At 35.9% G+C, this 19,640-nt stretch overlaps 2 protein-coding genes across 4 annotated transcripts in view; both read right to left on the bottom strand.

Moving 5' to 3' along the window:
* The window catches only part of LOC106880487 (uncharacterized), a 127,472-nt gene that overhangs the window by 39,105 nt on the left and 68,727 nt on the right, over positions 1-19,640 (bottom strand). The gene's annotated exons all lie outside the window — the stretch shown is intronic.
* Positions 5,423-6,505, bottom strand: LOC149134304 (uncharacterized). The gene has a single exon (XM_089356883.1). The coding sequence runs from the start codon at positions 6,503-6,505 to the stop codon at positions 5,423-5,425; it is 1,083 nt and encodes a 360-aa protein (XP_089213009.1).

Below are 19,640 nucleotides of genomic sequence, written 5' to 3'. Positions count from 1 at the left end.
AACGGATGATTTCTATTGTGTAGCAGCATTTCATCATTGGGATATTTGATGTTTTATTTACAACGAGTAGCTAGGTCATATGTAATTAATTATCAAGTGAAATATTTTTCAACCTGTCTATATTATCACACAGAATACAAAGATACACTCATTGTACATACGCCTATACATGATCTTGAATATGCATTTATTTTCTACAAATAAGTATGACATAGGCCTTTTATCTACTAATGGGTAAACATGACGCTACTTCATCGATGGACTAATGTCTTCGTGCGTTTATCTCTTGCAGAAGAATTCCTTTCTATCTTAAACTAGAGGTAAACTAGTTTTTTGCTTGTTTATACTTGAAGAAATATTCTCGGATATACAGAGATTATTTGTGACATAATTCTATTACACCTTCGACTGAAATTTGCCCATTCTAGAATTTATTATTTGCTGCTCATGGAATACACGAGAAAAAATTGTTTTGTTTTATCCGTGACGTTCTGTGTGTATGTGATATTATGAATATGTGCTGATTTCTTTCCATGTAAGGTACTATCGGTTGTCGAAATAATATGAACAGTAAAATCTATTCTCCTCGAGCGCATGTAATTTAAACGAATTATCACTTTATGTCGAAACATTTTATACGCCAGGATACGAAAATCTATCAGCCGAACAGCTCGAAAATAGAAAGTAAGAGGAAATTTGAATGAGACGTACACAGCACATATATTTTTCAGCTTGCATTTTTGTTATGCATTCAATGCTATGGGCACTTTCAGGAAAGTGATAGTTACAAACTGAGGTTGTATGGCATTTAAAATTCTCACTAAAAGTGGGTTAATTTCGTTATAATCACATGACATTATGTGTTCTCCTCCTGTTCTAATGATATTATTTAACTTTGAGCTGAAATTTATAAGAATAAGCATCCGGATTGCTTTACCATCTGGACAAAAATTTTCTCGTCAATTTCGTTCAACTAACCAAGCATAAAATATGAAGCACCAGAAGAGTTGGAAACTTGTCTGGATATATATATGTATATAAGCACAAAGGTTACAGACCTTATTCAGAGATAGCAAAATCCTATGAAAGTAATGGTCATTTACCTATACAAAGAATATTGAATATTATATTTAATACTCAACTGCAAGGTTACTATATAAACCTACTCAAGTTCGTCACATCACAGCGTTCAGTATCTCATCTCATTCGGCCTAACGGCCCCCAACGTTTGTTTTCCTCTGTGTTGGTTTCTGTTTGCTACTTTGGAATATATATATATATATAGATCAACAGAAAACCGCCCGGTGGGCTTTCTTTCTGCTAATGTTAGTAATGGACACTTAGAGAATTAGCAAGCGTTGAATGTAATGAGTTCACAAAGAGTTGGTTTGAAGAGTAATGGATACATAATTGTGATGTGAAAAACATATATGAAATCAATGCTATTTGCCCAGGTTACGATTTCATAAAAGAAGCATTAGTGTATTCTGCCCATCAATATATAAAAATATCACTTCTGTTCAAATATGATTAAAAGCAATTTCATACACGGAGGTACATGTATACACATATAATAAAAAACATTTATATAACAAGCATCAATATTTCTACAAACATGTATGTATATATATATATTTATCTGTCTGATTCTCTGTTTGTCTATGTATGTATCTATCTATCTCTCTATCTACCTATCTATCTATCTATCTATCTATCTATCCATCTATCTACTTATCTTTATATTTATGTATTGATCGATCTTTCTATATATCTATACCGGTGCTCGATAAAAATATCACAGTTTGCATAAACAGGGGAAGAACATAATATCCCATCCAAACCTACAGCACTTTTAAAAGAATGGGAGATAATAGCTTACTCTGCGTAGTCTCTCCCAGTTTCCACGATGGTCTTGCGATGATTCTAGAACCAGGCGCATGCGTTCCTCAATGTTTCTCTCGAAAGATGTTCGAACATATCCTTGATCCTGGCCTCTGGCTTGGCGTTGGTGTTGTGCAGGCAAACCGGTCGGTGTCTTTTTCAATCTCGCACCACAATTAATAATTCAGGTGCAATTAGAGCGCTAGATATTGGTGACCAGAATTAGGAAGCCAGAAATTGGTGCAAGTAAGAGGACAGAAATACGTTCTGCTGAAGTCGAAGAAATTCGTCGACTTCTAGCTCTTTCAGGAATTACGGCAAACACATATAGCCATCCAACAGCAACCCTCTCCAACAGCAAATTCACTATCATGTCTGGCATCTTCGCATAACCGTCTGAATTTAGTCTAAGGCTCTGTTCACCGTTGGAGTATAAACTCTGCGTGTACAGACGTCTGCGGTGGCCCTAAATCACACTCCAAACTGTTTCATTCTAAACGGTACCTCTGTCCATTTGATGCCTTGCAGCTTGTACACTGGATATTTACTAAAAGTCGAGATGCCGGCATTTTAATACCAGGCGTGAATTATCATGTAAGTCGTTTCCAATAAGTTAGCTTCCAGTTCGCCAGATCCACTAACTTTTCCTAAACAATAACGTAATTACTTAGCTCTCCAATGTCGTTGACTGTTCACTAATACATCAAGCTCTTCCTGATGAATGGAGACATAAATAACGTCCAGTATAGCCGTAACATTTTGTATGTATGTGTTCGTGTTTGAGGATATTCATATGGATGTAAATATGTGTGTGTGTATATATATATATATATATATATATATATATATATATATATATATATATATATAAATTTAGTAAATGGAGTAAACCGCATATGTTAAATGAATTCCTTTATTTCCAACATATGTTTCGAAGATTACAAATTATACCTTCCATAGGAATAGGTGATGTTGATAAGAATGTAATCTTCTCTTCAGAGAAATGCATGGGAACCAGCTTAACCGTAAGATATTCGGTTAAAAATGTGTGGGTATATATGTATGTATATACATATACATACATACATACATACATACATACATACATACATACATATGGAAAAAAGATAGCAAATAGATGAGATTGAGAGAATCTCTATATAGAAAATATTTTGCAGAACCCAAATGATTTGAATTTACAATCATTTGAAATACAAAAACAAAACAGACACAGATGAATTGACTTCAAATCCTCTGTATAACGGATATAAGCAGAAGAGTGCGGTAATTACTTCCGCAAACATTCGTAGTAGGTAGTCTTTCTGATTGATTGAATCAATTCCTATTTCATATATGATACAGCAAATAAGGACTAGTAGTTCAATCATGCCATTACAAAACCGAAATACCGAGTTTATGCCTTTTGCCAATTGCCTCAGTCTTGTAAGGCGGTCAGCTGGCAGAAACGTTAGCACGCCAAGCGAAATACTTAGCGGTATTTCGCCTGTCTTTATCGGAGTCGATAAATTAAGTACTAGTTACGTACTGGGGTCGATCTAATCGACTGGCCCCCCCCCCCATCCCCAACAAAATTTCAGGCCTTGTGACTAGACTGGAAACGAATTGACTGTCTTGTATATAAGTTAATTGTTTCAGTTAATCTTTCATTGAGATTTATAGATATCTGAATGATATCCTTGTTCGAATCTTAAATTTCCTGTATGGACTTTCTAAGCGTCTCTGATGAATAGTTAGATTCTTCCAAATATATTAATCCTAATGCATCACATTATCTCACAGATGACATAAATGTGAGAATTCCATACATCTGTCGAGAAAATTGTTAACATAAACGCAAGACACTTATGCTGCTGTGATAATGGAAAAGCTGAAACCTCCCAAAAATATTCCGGATCAACTAAAATTACCGGGATGAATATGTGTATATATATATATATATATATATATATATATATATATATATATATGTTAATTCTCTAAATGAGGTATTAACAGTAACTGCACGATAAAGTGAAATATATTGCCACTTAAATGTGGCTGACCCCTGGGGGTGGATGTTACTGTTGCTTTTAGCCCCAGGAGGACATCTCCTCCAGCTGGCTTATCGACACACTTCTGTGTCCTGTTTGTTTTGCCAAGGGAAGTTATCCCTCTCATCGTGATCTGTAGCACGAACGGACCCGGGTTTCAGGGTTATTTCCCTTCGTCAGCGTCCGATAGCCACCGATCTGAGATGAGAAGGATAATTCTTGGCAAACCTTATGTATCTTTTTCCAGTGAAACCCGGGTCCGTTCGTGCTACAGATCACGATGAGAGGGATAACTTCCCTTGGCAAAACAAACAGGACACAGAAGTGTGTCGATAAGCCAGCTGGAGGAGATATCCTCCTGGGGCTAAAAGCAACAGTAACATCCACCCCCAGGGGTCAGCCACATTTAAGTGGCAATATACTTCACTATATATATATATATATATATATATATATATATATATAGTTTTAGGGAAAAGAGCCAAGGTTCATGAACTCATCGATGAAAATCCAGTCACATATAGAAAATTAATAAGTAAAAGCACAATAAATAAGTATAATATAATACAAAGTAAATATTATAAGATAATAATAATAATAATGATAACAATAATAATAATAATAACGCCAGAAAAGGTCACAGAAAACGAGAATGGTATAAACACACGCCAGAAAAGGTCACAGAAAACGAGAAAGCAACCATACTCTGGGATATGCCAATACACACAGATAGAGAAATTAAGGCAAATAGACCAGATATAATTGTCAAAGATCATGAAGAAAAAAAATGCTTTCTAATTGATGTATCAATACCAGAAGATGACAACGTTTCTCTAAAAGAAATGGAAAAACTTTCAAAATACAAAGACCTGGAAATAGAGATAACTCGAATGTGGAATCTAAAAACAGAAACAATTCCTATCATACTAGGTGCCTTAGGTATAATAAAAAAAATATTCAGACAAATACATAACAAAAACACCAGGACTTACAAATATATATAACATACAGAAAATTGCACTACTGGGTACTGCACACATTCTACGCAAAACACTTTCAATACAGTAAACATAAGAGCACCACAGCAAACCACAGCACATACCCAAGGCGCACAGAGCTGCGCTCGGTAGTGAAGTGAAAGCACGTTATAAAAATAATACTACTGAACAATAATAATAATAATAATAATTATTATTATTATTATTATTATTATTATTATTATTATTATTATTATAGTATTATATTATACTTATTTATTGTGCTTTTACTTATTAATTTTTCTATATGTGACAGTGGATTTTCATCGATGAGTTCATGAACCTTGGTTCTTTTCTCTAAAACCATATATTTATGTTTTATACTGTGAAACTTAATTTAATTTTAATTTTTAATAAATTGAATTTAATTGAGTTTTTACCTGTAAATTTGGATTTTTATCCCTAATATATATATATAAAGACAAAATAACCCCTCAGTTTTGAACGAATTTCTCATAACAAATTCAGAAAAGTGATACTTACATGCAAATTAAACACCAATCCTCTGTATATCAGATACAAGCAATACAGTGCAACCATTATTGCCGTAATAACCTGTAGTACGTAGCCTTCCTGATAGACTAATTCATTTGCTATTTCATACGAGATAATACAGCAGATAATAAGAAAGAGTGATACAACCATGCCATTACAAAACTGAAACACCGAGTTCAAGCCTTTTGTCAATAGGCTCAGTCTAGTATGTCGGTTAATTATTTCATTTAATTTTTCATTGAGATTTATACTTCTCCGAAAAATTTGTCGATTGGAATCTTGAAGTTCCTCTATGGATTTTCTAAGCGTCTCTGATAAATATTTAAATTCTTCTATGAGTATTGGTGGTAATGCATTGCATAATATCGCAAATGACAGAAAAAGAAGAAAATTCCATATACTTGTCGAGAAATTTATTATTAACATAAACGCAAAAAAAACATTCCGCCGTGATAATGGAAAAGTTAAGCCCTCCAGAAAATATTTCGGATCTGTAAAAATTAACGGTAAAATAATTTGGTATATAGCGGATATGACAAAATTAACACATACGTTGATCAAAATATTGCTTGCTCCAAATTTGCGGTACCTCTTCATTAATATATTACTTGGGCATATCGGAATATAAGTTTGAATATCATCGATTAAAGCGCTGGCTTGAGTTCGTTTCCAGGTAACGATCAGTGTTAATATACTTGAGGACATCTTCACCATGAGCATAAAACTTTTCTCCAAAATATATTCAGTATTCTTTGATGTATAACTTGCTACCATAAACCATATGAAACGTAAAATATCAAACGTGGAAATTAAATATATCAGAGGGAGGCATAAATACAGAATTCGTGTTTTCACATCAGATTTTTTCCAAATTTCTAAACTCATTTTAGAAGGAATGGAACATACAATTGCAAGACGTTTCAGTTTCTCCAGGTATTCCTTCAAAGGTCTCTCATTTACGGTTTTTGAAGAGTTGTTGCTCGTTCTTATATGAACTGAATGTGATTCCGAAATTTTGGGGCCCAATTTAGATGCTTCCATGAGTTTCTTAGTTTGTTGATATAACTTGATATGATATTAGAAAAACTGAATTTACCTGAATGCAAAAGTAGCAGAATATTTATATGCGTTTTTCTTATTTAATGTTTCTCAATTCCAGTTTGATTTTTTCTAATGTTTTGAGAACAGCTCCCTACTACATTCATTAATACATATGACTGGATGTATAATTATGATAAAATATAAGCACGCCTTTATTCATTGTGACAAAATCAATGTAGGCAGTCATTTCTATTAACTTTTACTTACTCTGAAGGGAACCTGAATGTGGGATCGATATAATCTGTTATTAATTGATTATATTATGTCAAATGATCCATGTTACTTTAAGCTAATGAAAAGGTAGTTAAGTTTCTCCAAACATACTGAGTGAAAAGGTCCGGTTTCCTGGTTTCGTGGTTTATATACATACCCTAATTGGGCGGGACGATAGTCCGTCGCAAACGTTTAAAAGTGGGGGGGGGGGGTTCAAGAAAACTATGCGCACATACAAACGCATCATCTCAAAGTTTGAACATTTTACATCCTCTCGTTCTGCATGAATGCATATCGATAAGTGTATGTATATATATATGTGTATGTATATATATATATATATATATATATATATATATATATATATATATATATATATATATATATATATATATATATATATATATATATATATATATATATATAAATATAAATATGTATGTATATATATATATATATATATATATATATATATATATATATATATACATATATATAATACATATATATATATATATATATAACATAAATAGTATATAATTATATGCATATATCCATACATATATGTACATACCGACATCTATATGTATACATACAACCATATATGGGTACAGGACATCACAAAAAACGTTAACACAACAAAGCTTATACAAATCTTTACATTTTACCTTTAACAATTTCTTTCTAAAAAAAGTGAAACTAGTCAAGTTAATAAACATCTTTAAAATTGCATTTTCAAACCTTCTTTCATATATATTTCCACTCTCGTTTGGCACCTTACAACTTAACGCCGGTGTTTTAATGGTGGCAGCTGATGAAGGATATGTTCTCTATGTGGCCTGCTTGTTTGTTGTACCTTGTTTATCATTTTGTCCATGTTCTTTTGCAACGTCATGTACCCAGATATGTATCTATATGTACATGTAGATGAAGGTATGTATATACATGTATATATATATATGCATATACTCATATATTGTTTATATATATATATATATATATATATATATATATATATATATATATATATATATGTATGTATGTATGTATATATATATATATATATATATATATATATATATATATATATACACATATATGTATATATATATATATATACATATATATATATATGCATATATATATATATGTATGTATATATATATATATATATATATATATATATATATATATATGTATGTATATATATATATATATATATATATATATATATATATATATATATATATATATATATATATATATATATATATACAGGCGTGGCTGTGTGGTAAGTAGCTTGCTTACCAACCACATGGTTCGGGTTCGTTCCCACTGCGTGGCACCTTGTCTTATACATACATCCATACATACATACACTCAAACTCTGTATGTGATACTTTAATAGTACACATAAAACAAATTGATGTAGTTGTATGCTCAACATACCGTCCACCAAATACCGCAAAGCAGGAAGGTAAATTTGAGGACAGCCTCAGACGCATAGAACAGGTCCTGACAAATCTGGACCAACACATCAATATACTTTTCCTAGGCGACTTTAACCTCCCAAATGTTAAATGGCCTGAAGGTCACATCCTCTCTGGGATGTCACTACATGAACAAAGCCAGGCAAAATCATTGCTAGAACTATCCAACATGCTGTTCATGGAACAAGTGATACTCCAACCAACCAGGGGAAGCAATATTTTAGATCTCTGCTTCACAAACAATGTGAGCCTAATCCATAATGTGAAAATAACGCCCACATCTCTCTCAGATCATAACATTATAGAATTAACTATGTATGGTCCTAGACAACCCACTGACACCCACCCCACCAGGAGGACTCAAGCAATATCCAACCTGAATTTCCACAGGGCGGACTGGAAGTCAATTCGCAGAGAGATTCGAAATCAAAACTGGCATGACAGCCTTTCTATACAAGACAATGACCTCAAACTAAGTCATTTTATGTCAACCATACAAGACATATGCACCAAATACGTGCCATATAGAAAGACCAGCAAACATGCCAATAGAATTCCTAGAGACAGGAAAATCCTTATGAGACACAGAACAAAGGTCTCAAACCAGTTAAATAGAGAACTGGAGGATAGGAAAAGGGCTAAATTAAAACTAACACTATTAGAAATAGAAAACAAGATTAAACTCTCCCATGAAAAGGAGAGAGCAGAGAAGGAGAAGAGAGCAGTAGAAAGCATAAAAACAAACCCCAAGGCTTTCTATAGATTTGCAAAGGAGACTGCTACGGTACAGTATAAGATAGGACCCCTATTCCTGCCTAATGGCTCACTGACTGCAGATCCCACATGGATAAGTGAAGTGCTCAGTACACAATTCAAGAGTGTCTTCACTTCTCCTCTGAGTCACATGCAGATAAAGAACCCAGCTGATTTCTTTGACAATAGCACTCAGCAGAAAAAGACTGCATCCATTACCTACATCGACATTGAAGAGGAAGATGTGATAGCTGCCATAAATGAAATGAGCTCAAATTCGGCAACTGGCCCCGATGGTTTCCCAGCTGTCCTCTTAAAGTCGTGTAAACAAGAACTAGCAGGACCACTCCGGATACTCTTCCAGAGTTTCCTTGCAAATGGTAAACTTCCCAAAAAGCTGAAGGAAGGCACCATATGTCCTATCCATAAAGGTGGAAGCAGAGCAGAGGCTGTGAACTACAGGCCCATCTCTCTGACTTCACATATTAGCAAAGTCATGGAACGAATTGTCAGAAGGAGATTGATTGCGTTCCTAGAAGAAAATGACTTGCTGAATGAGACCCAGCATGGTTTCCATCCAGGTAGAAGCTGCCTCACGCAGCTCTTGCAGCATTATGACTGGGTCCTGAAGCAGCTACTTGACCATTCAAATGTTGATGTGATATATCTCGACTTTGCAAAAGCCTTTGACAAAGTTGATCATGGCTTGATATGTCACAAGCTGCGAAACCTTGGCATAGCTGGTAAATTAGGAGAGTGGCTGCATGACTTCCTGAATGGTAGAAGTCAGACAGTTACAGCCAATGGAGAACTATCTAGGGAAACACAAATATTGAGCGGTGTTCCACAAGGAACTGTTCTGGGGCCACTACTGTTCATAGTGGCCCTTCTGGACATGCCCACGGTCACTCGGAGAGCCACTGTCATTAGCTATGCTGATGACACAAAGATATCTCAGGCAATAAAGAATCCTGATGATATTGTAAGCCTGCAGAATGACCTAAATGCAATATATGAGTGGGCAGAGCAAAATAATATGCAGTTCAATGCAAAAAAATTTCAAGTACTGCGCTACAAGACCACAAGTACCTCCCAACTGGCATACACAGGGCCTGGAGGTACTGCAATCCCAGAACCACAAACAGTAAGAGATCTGAGCATCAACATGTGTAGTGATGCATCATTTCACATGCACATTGTCAAGTTGACAGCAAAGTGCAGACAACTGGCAGGGTGGATACTGAGGACATTCCGTACAAGGGATCAAGAAGTCATGTTGACTCTGTGGAAGACATTTGTTCTGAGCCGCCTAGACTATTGCTCTCAGTTGTGGTCAGCACACAGTGTTAAGCGGACAGCAGAACTTTGGCATCAAGTACTACAGGAATGCCCGCACGGGTCGCCACTGCATGATGCCAAAGGTACCGTCCACTGCATCTCACATAAGAACGAGATACTGCAGCAGCCTCGGTTTCAGAGGACCTCAGCTCTTCAATGCCCTGCCAAAACATTTGAGAGACATGCAAGACATGGATGCGGAGGTCTTCAAGACAAAACTTGACACTTTCCTCTCCACGATACCAGACGAACCAATGGCTCGTAATGAGACGCAGTTTAGGGCAGCTATGTCAAATTCTCTTATACACCAGATGTGCCATCAAAACTCTTGATTGGACCATGTCAGGTGGGGGAGAAGAGCCATGGAAGGAACGTGAAAATCACGGTGGTGCACCAGCATGACCGCAGCCACTTGGCTTAAACACATAAATAAATAAATAAATAAATAAATAAATGCATACATACATACATACATACATACATATAGAAAATGATAGCTAACAGATGAGATTTAGAGTGTCTCTATGTGGAAAATATTCTGTAACACCCAAATCGTGCCATTACAAAACGGAAATACCGAGATGATATCTTTTGTCAATTTGCCCAGTCTAGTATGTTGGTTAATTATTTCAGTTAATCTTTCATTGAGATTTATCACTTTCTTAAATTTTTGTCTGTTCGAATGTTGAATTTCTAAGCGCCTCCGATAAATACATAATTTCTTTCATATATATTAATGCTAATGCATAACATAATCTCTCACAAGGCACAATGAGGAGAGAATTAGATAAAACTATCGAGAAATTTTATATTAACACAAGCGCAAATATCTTATCCTGCTGTAATAATGGAACAGCTAAGCTCTTCGTAATATATTCCGGATCAGTTACATGTAGCGTAATTTGATATGTAGCGGATATGACAAAATCACCACATATTATTTAAAATATTACAATGCTCTAAATTTGTTTTTTCACTTCATTAATGTTTGGTCACACTGGAAAATATATTTAAAAATCATAATCCCAAAGCTTCCAATATTTCCTTGCACTACTCCCGCATGTATACACACACACACACACACACACATATATGTATATATATATATATATATGTATATATATATATATATATATATATATATATATATATATATATATATATATATATATATATATATATATATATATGTATGTATGTATATACATATATATATATATATATATATATATATATATATATATATATATATATATATATATATATATATATATATATATATATATATATATATATATATATATGGATATATATATATATATATATTTATATATACATATATATATACATATATATATGTATATATATATATATGGATATATATATATATATATATATATATATATATATATATTGTATTTTATGTTTAATATATTTGATATATCTGATGTGCCTAATTTGTCTATAAACATAATTGCTTGTTTATGTATATATATATATATATATATATATATATATACATTATCATCATCATCATCATCATCATCATCATCATTATTATTATCATTACTACTACTATTACTATTATTTTTATTTTTATTTTTCTTCTTTCTTCAAATTTTCTTCCATTTCTCGCCGAGTGTTTTCCGTACACCTAGGGCAGAGAAACTCGTTGTATGCATTCCCAGTTTACACACGCAAATTCACAGGTAAAACATGTATTTAAGAAAACAAAAAAAAAATTCATGAATGGATGTTGTTTTCACAGCGATAATGCTCTTCTCAGTACATGAGTCGTTCCAGTTGGCACGATTTTTTGCACTTCCTGTAGGGATGGTAAGCCTGGTATCATTTTCAAATAGGTTTCAGTACCTTTTTTTATCATTCCTAGAGATCCTACAATCACTGGTATGGTAGTCGCCTTGAGGTGCCACATTTTTTCAATTTCTATATTTACCGATCTTGTCAAATCCTTTCGCCGCTATATTATGATCAGAGGGAATACTCATGTCAATTAATAAACACGTCTTCTTTGTCTGATCTTTTAATAATATCCGGTTTATTAGCTTTTATAGTCTTGTCGGTATGTACGGGGAAGTCCCAGAGAATCGATACATTTTCTCCCTCAGTCACAGCTTCAGGATGGTGTTTTTTGCATTTGTCAGCGGTTTTGATTTTATAATGCTGACATATTGTCCAGTGTAAATACTGGCCAACTCTGTCATGTCTTGCTTTATATTCTACAGGTGCTAAGACTCTACACCCTGAGATTAGGTGGTTTATAGTTTCAATCGCATCGTTACAAAATCGGCATTTTGGGTCAGCTCCATTTTTTATCACATTGGCTTGGTAGTTCCGGGTTAATAAGCTTTGGTCTTGAGCAGCCAATATGAAACCTTCACTCTCTGCTTTTAGCCCTGAACTTCGTAACCACTGATGCGTGCGTTCCTGGTCGACATCAGCTTGTTTGCTACGAGCCACATACTTGCCATGCAGTATTATTATTATTATTATTATTATTATTATTATTATTATTATTATTATTTTATGTTTGACTTTTGTTTTGCATTTGTACAAGTTGGATCCAAGTCTCACCCAGAGACCTCAAGAGACAACAAGTTAGAAGTTCATGTAGGTGTTATGCCTAGGGTACCATATATTTGGATTTGTACAGTTTTGTTCTAGTGAATATTTAAGAAACCATAAGAAAATTATGTGTTTGCTTTAAAATTTGAGATCACATAGACAGTATTTTACGTAGGATATGGGCAGTTCCCATGAGCACTATCTTTTGAACTTCAGCCATTTTGGGGTTTCCTGGTATCTGAGCTAGGTAGTAATCAGCCCGTTTCGCTGTCATTCCCAGGGCACCTATGACAATAGGTATTGTTTTCGTCTTCAGATTCCACATTTTGCTAATTTCTATTTCAAGATCTTTATATTTGCTCAGTTTTTGGTAGGTCTTGACAGATACGTTTATATCGATTGGGACAGTCATATCAATGAGGAGGCATGATTTTTGTCTGAAGTCTTTCAGTATGATGTCTGGCCTATTTGCGTCTATCTTTCTGTCAGTTTGAATGGTGAAGTTCCAGAGGAGTGCAATGTGATCATTTTCAAGTACTGGGGGTGGTTTGTGTTCCCACCAGTTTTTATCATGGGGCAAGTCCAGGTTTTTGCATATTACCCAGTGAATATATTGTGCAGCTCTATCATGCCTGTTGAGATACTCTGTAGGCGCAAGCAGACTGCACATGGAGACAACATGATCGATGGTCTCATTTTGTTGTTGGCATATACGACATAATGGGGAGCTGCCGTTCTTTAATATGTTGGCCTGGTAGTTTTTTGTAGGTAGGCATTGATCTTGGGCTGCTATGATAAACCCCTCTGTTTCTGATTTCAAGCCAGAGGCCATTAACCATTGGTAGGTAAGGGCTTTGTCAATATCTGCATTATTCGCTCTCTTTGGGTATTTGCCATTGAGAGGTTTTTCATGCCATTTTTCAGTCATAATAGCTAAGGCAGCAATTTTAGCACGGGTTTTCAAGCGCTTAGCTTTTTCTGCAGGTGTTTCTAGTTCGTCTAATTCTTGAATTTGTTGCAATTGGAATTCACTTAGATATTCCTTTGCCTGTTTTGTTACTGAGTAAGATGCTTTCTTGCTTTCATATTTTAAGACAAGTTTTAGCATCCAGTCCTCAGAGTTTTTCAGATAGGTGTCTAGGCCAATTGTGGCTACTTTCATTGATAATGCCAGCTGTAGAAGTCCTCGGCCTCCTTCTTTTCTTGGCAGATAAAGACGTTCTATATCTGCCTTAGGGTGGTGCATTCTATGCATTGTCAACAGTTTTCGTATTTATTATTATTATTATTATCATCATTATTATCATTATTATTGTTATTATTATTAATAATATTTACAGGATCGAGTTAACTCCGCCAGAAGATATAGAAACAAAAAAAGAAGAGTGCCATTGTTAAGAAGTGAACGATATTTCGACTTCTCGTGTGGCTTCCACGGGTTCAAAAAATTAAACTGTCAATATTATGAGTATTATTAGTCTTATTTTGTTGTTATTATTATTATTATTATTATTATTATTATGATCATCATCATCATCATCATCATCATTATTATTATCATTATTATTAGAAGAAGAAGGAGAAGAAGAAGAAGAAGAAGAAGAAGAAGAAGAAGAAGAAGAAGAAGAAGAAGAAGAAGAAGAAGAAGAAGAAGAAGAAGAAGAAGAAGAAGAAGAAGAAGAAGAAGAAGAAGAAGAAGAAGAATTGTTGTAGTTATTATTATGAATATCATTATTAAAAAGAAAATGAAGACAATGGATAAAAATTTACGTACTGTTGTTTTTATTTAAATTCTTTCAAAGTAATACTAGAAACTCCTACCTACATCTGTTTCCTTACCCAATTCTTTAATATCTGAAATAAAATTCCATATTCGTAACCACTGAATTGGATATAGACTGAGCAAGAAATTCAAAAGGAACTCATTATCAACGTGTTAAGGGACTTTAGTTGCTTGAAGAATTAAATGATATATATATATACACACAAACACACACACTCTCTCTCTCTCTCTTTCTCTCTCTCTCTCTCTCTCTCTCTCTCTCTCTCTCTCTCTCTCTGTCACATATATATATACTTTCTGTCTCACACACACACAGACATGTATGTGTGTGTGTGTGTGTGTGTGTGTGTGTGTGTGTGTAGGTGCAATGGCCCAGTGGTTAAGGCAGCGGACTCGCGGTCATAGGATCGCGGTTTCGATTCCCAGAGGTCCAGCTTTGATTTAAAAACTCCTACATCTACTTTGTGCAGATTCCTCAGGCTCTTTGGGAGAATATTAAAAAGCTGTGGGCCCCTGAATCCCAAGCTGTTGCAGTAACTGATCCTGAAGCGCGATGGCATTGCTGGGATCTTTGGCACTATGCAGTGCCGTCCCGTTCTGGCATTGGTGTAGCTTTCAATGCCAATTTGGCACAATTCCTTCCAGGATCTTCCAGATGTATATTACTGCATACCTCTCCCGCCTTCTCTCCAGGGAGTAGAGTCTTAGCTGTTTCAGCCTTTCCCAGTAGCTGAGCAGTTGCAAAGAGACAATCTTCTTTGTGAATCTCCTCTGGATTGCTTCAAGGTCTGCTGTTAATTTCAGACTGGTGGGTGACCACAGCTGTGAGCAGTAATCCAGGCGGCTGAGGACGAATGTCCTCCAGAGGATCATCATGGTTTCCTTATCTCTGGTTCTGAATGTTCTCAGGATCCATCCAGCCAATCGTCTGCACTTTGTTGCCATTCTGGTAATGTGCACTTGGAAAGAGGTATCATCACTCATGTCGATACCCAAGTCTCTCACTGATTTAGGCTCTGGGATTGAAATTCCCTGTGAGTGTTTATTGAGCGAAAACACCTAAAGCTCCAAGAGGCTCCGGCAGGGGATGGTGGCGAAATATCTCACCAGGATCGATTCAGCGAGGTAAAGGGTGGCTCTAAAGGGAATCAATATGAGCAGATATGGAGATAATCATAATAATAAACAGGTAAAATCACTCCTTGCTTTTGAACGAATTTCTCACAACAAATACAGAAAACTGATACTTACACGCGAATTAAACACCAGTCCTCTGTATATCAGATACAAGCAATACAGTGCAGTCATTATTCTCGTAATAACCTGTAGTATGTAGCCTTTCTGATAGACTAATTCATTTGCTATTTCATGAAATATAATACAGCAGATAATAAGGAAGAGTAATACAGTCGTGCCATTACAAAACTGAAACACCGAGTTCATGCCTTTTGTCAATAGGCTCAGTCTAGTATGTTGGTTAATTATTTCATCTAATTTTTCATTGAGATTTATGCGTCCCTGAAAGATTTCTCGTTTGGAATCTTGAATATCCGGTATTGTCTTTCTAACCGTCTCTGATAAATACTCAAATTCTTCTATGAAAATTGATGTTAATGCTTCATACAATTTCTGTAATGGCAAACACAGCATAGAATTCCATATCTCCATCGTGAAATTCAGTATTAGCATAAACGCAAACAACTTATTGTCTCGTGATAATGGAAAAGCTAAGACCTCCATAAAATATTCCGGATCACTTAAAATTATCGGTAAAATAATTTGGAATATAGCGGACATGACAAAATTAGTACATGCATTGATCACAATATTTGATACACCATATTTGTTGTACCTCTTCATTAATATATTACTTGGGCATATCGGAATATAAGTTTGAATATCATCGCTTAAAGTTTCAGCTCTGAGCTGCGGCCATGCTGATGCACCACCGTGTTGCTACACTGTTATTACAGGGAGCCTCTTACAATATGTGGCACTTGGTGAAGAATGGAGTTTGATTTAGCAACTCTCATTTGCACCTCCTGCCGCGAGGTAGGTTCATCTGGGACTCTCGATAGGAAGAGGTCCAGCTTTGATTTAAAAACTCCTACATCTACTTTGTGCAGATTCCTCAGGCTCTTTGGGAGAATATTAAAAAGCTGTGGGCCCCTGAATCCCAAGCTGTTGCAGTAACTGGTCCTGAAGCGCGATGGCATTGCTGGGATCTTTGGCACTATGCAGTGCCGTCCCGTTCTGGCATTGGTGTAGCTTTCAATGCCAAAATTTGGCACAATTCCTTCCACTATCTTCCAGATGTATATTACTGCATACCTCTCCCGCCTTCTCTCCAGGGAGTAGAGTCTTAGCTGTTTCAGCCTTTCCCAGTAGCTGAGCAGTTGCAAAGAGACAATCTTCTTTGTGAATCTCCTCTGGATTGCTTCAAGGTCTGCTGTTAATTTCAGACTGGTGGGTGACCACAGCTGTGAGCAGTAATCCAGGCGGCTGAGGACGAATGTCCTCCAGAGGATCATCATGGTTTCCTTATCTCTGGTTCTGAATGTTCTCAGGATCCATCCAGCCAATCGTCTGCACTTTGTTGCCATTCTGGTAATGTGCACTTGGAAAGAGGTATCATCACTCATGTCGATACCCAGGTCTCTCACTGATTTAGGCTCTGGGATTGAAATTCCCTGTGGACCAGTGTACTCTGTAAGTTTCATATTCAGTTTTGGACGTTGGTAGCGCAGGGCTTGGAATTTTTCAGCATTAAACTGCATATTATTGTCCTCAGCCCATCTGTAAACTGAGTCCAATTCCTGCTGCAGGTGTGCAACATCACAGGAGTTCTGTATTTTCTGCGAGACTTTTGTATCGTCTGCGTAGCTTGCAAGAGTGGCTATCCGGGCACTTGAAGGCATATCTGAGAGAGCGACTATAAAAAGCAATGGTCCCAAGACAGTGCCCTGTGGAACACCGCTCATTATTTGTGTTCTCATAGAGGTGGCTCCATTAGCCACTACTGCCTGACTTCTATCTTTCAGAAAGTCATGTAACCACTCTCCAAGTTTTCCAGCTATGCCAAGATCACGCAGTTTGTGGCATATCACACCATGATCCACTTTGTCAAAAGCTTTTGCAAAATCAAGGTATATTACGTCCACATTTGAGTTGTTGAGTAACTGCCTCAACACCCAGTCGTAATGTTGTAAGAGCTGGGTCAGGCATCTCCTACCTGGTCGAAAGCCATGTTGGGTATCACTCAGCAATTTATTTTCTTCAAGGAAAGCGATCAGTTTTCCTCTGATTATCCTTTCCATGACTTTGCTGATGTGTGAAGTCAGAGAGATAGGCCTATAGTTTTTGGCATCTGCTCTGCTTCCCCCTTTATGGATTGGGCATATTATTCCCTCCTTCAGCTTGCTTGGCAGTCTTCCGTTTGCGAGAAAGCTCTGGAAGAGGATCTGAAGGGGTTTTGCCAGGGAATGCTTACACTATTTAAGGAGGATTGCTGGGAAACCATCAGGGCCAGCAGTTGAGTTTGTGTCCACTTCATGTATAGCTAGTAGTACATCTTCTTCGCTAATGTTGATGTATTCCATCGTAACTGCCTCACTGGTTATAGGGGAGGTAGCAAAGAAGTCCACTGGTTTGTTCACTTGTCTGTGCTCCAATGGAGTGGTGAAGACACTTTTGAATTGCTCATTCAGTACCTCACTGATCCTAGTTGGACTGTCTGTGAGGGAGCCATCCTTTTCGAAGAGGGGTCCAATCTTGCAGCGTACTGAGGCTGTTTCTTTTGCGTAATGAAAGAAGGCCTTTGGGTTTGACTTAATGTTTTTTATAACCCAGGCTTCTTTGTCTGCTCTCTCCTTCACATAGGATTGTTGCAGCCTTTTTTCGATCTCCATCAGTGTCGTTTTTAGGCGGGACCTTTGGCCATTCTTGGGATGCTGGTTGAGTCGATTTGCAACTTTTGTCCGTCGTCTCATGAGGATCTTCCTCTCCCTTGGAATCTTGTTCCTATTTGTTTTGGCCTTGTGCTCTGGGACATATTTCTGGCTTATGGCTTGCACAATAGACATGAAACATTCTAGTTTCATGTCAATGTCTGGTGTGGAGAGACATTTTGGCCAATCCTCTCTGAGGATCTCTTTCTGAATCGATTTCCAGTCCGCTTTGTGGAAGTTCAGATTGGAGAGATTTTGGGTGCTTCCTTTAGGCTGTATGTCTCTGGTTTCTTTTGGCCCAAACATAGACAGCTCTATTATGTTGTGATCCGAAACTAATGTCGGCGTCACTTTCACATCATGAATGATGTCCGTATTGTTCGTGAAGCAGAGATCTAGAATGTTATTCGCTCTAGTTGGTCTGAGAACAGTTTGCTCCATGAATAGGGCATTGGTGAGGTTGAGCAGGCATTCCACCTGTGCTTGCTTGCGATAAGTCATTCCTGAGAGTATGAGACCTTCGGGCCATTTGACGTTGGGGAAGTTGAAATCACCCATAAGAAATATGGTCACATGGTGTTCCAGTTTCATGAGGATTTCTTTAATTTTAGCGAGGCAATCTTCAAATTTGCCTATGTGGTTTGGAGCATCCGGTGTATATATATATATATATATATATATATATATATATATATATATATATATATATATATATATATATATATATATATATATATATATATATATATATATATATATATATATGTATATATATATATATATGTATATATATATGTATGTATATATATATGGTATAACGACGAAGTATGCTTACTAGTTACGTATGTAACAATTTCTAAAAGTTCTAAGAGAAAGATGTTATTAAAGAGTTGACCATCTGGAAATATTTTTATAAATTCATGTTCTAAGAAATTTTTATAATTTGGATTTCTCAAGTTTATTGA

This window comes from Octopus bimaculoides, chromosome 8, assembly GCF_046866305.1.
Source record: "Octopus bimaculoides isolate indiv1 chromosome 8, ASM4686630v1, whole genome shotgun sequence".
NCBI lineage: Eukaryota > Metazoa > Mollusca > Cephalopoda > Octopoda > Octopodidae > Octopus > Octopus bimaculoides.
The sequence above is the reverse complement of the archived record's forward strand: the minus strand, read 5'-3'. Positions and strand labels throughout refer to the sequence as shown.

Coding starts and splice junctions, on each gene's coding strand:
- LOC149134304 (XM_089356883.1), bottom strand. CDS start 6,505: ATGGAAGCATCTAAATTGGGCCCCAAAATTTCGGAATCACATTCAGTT.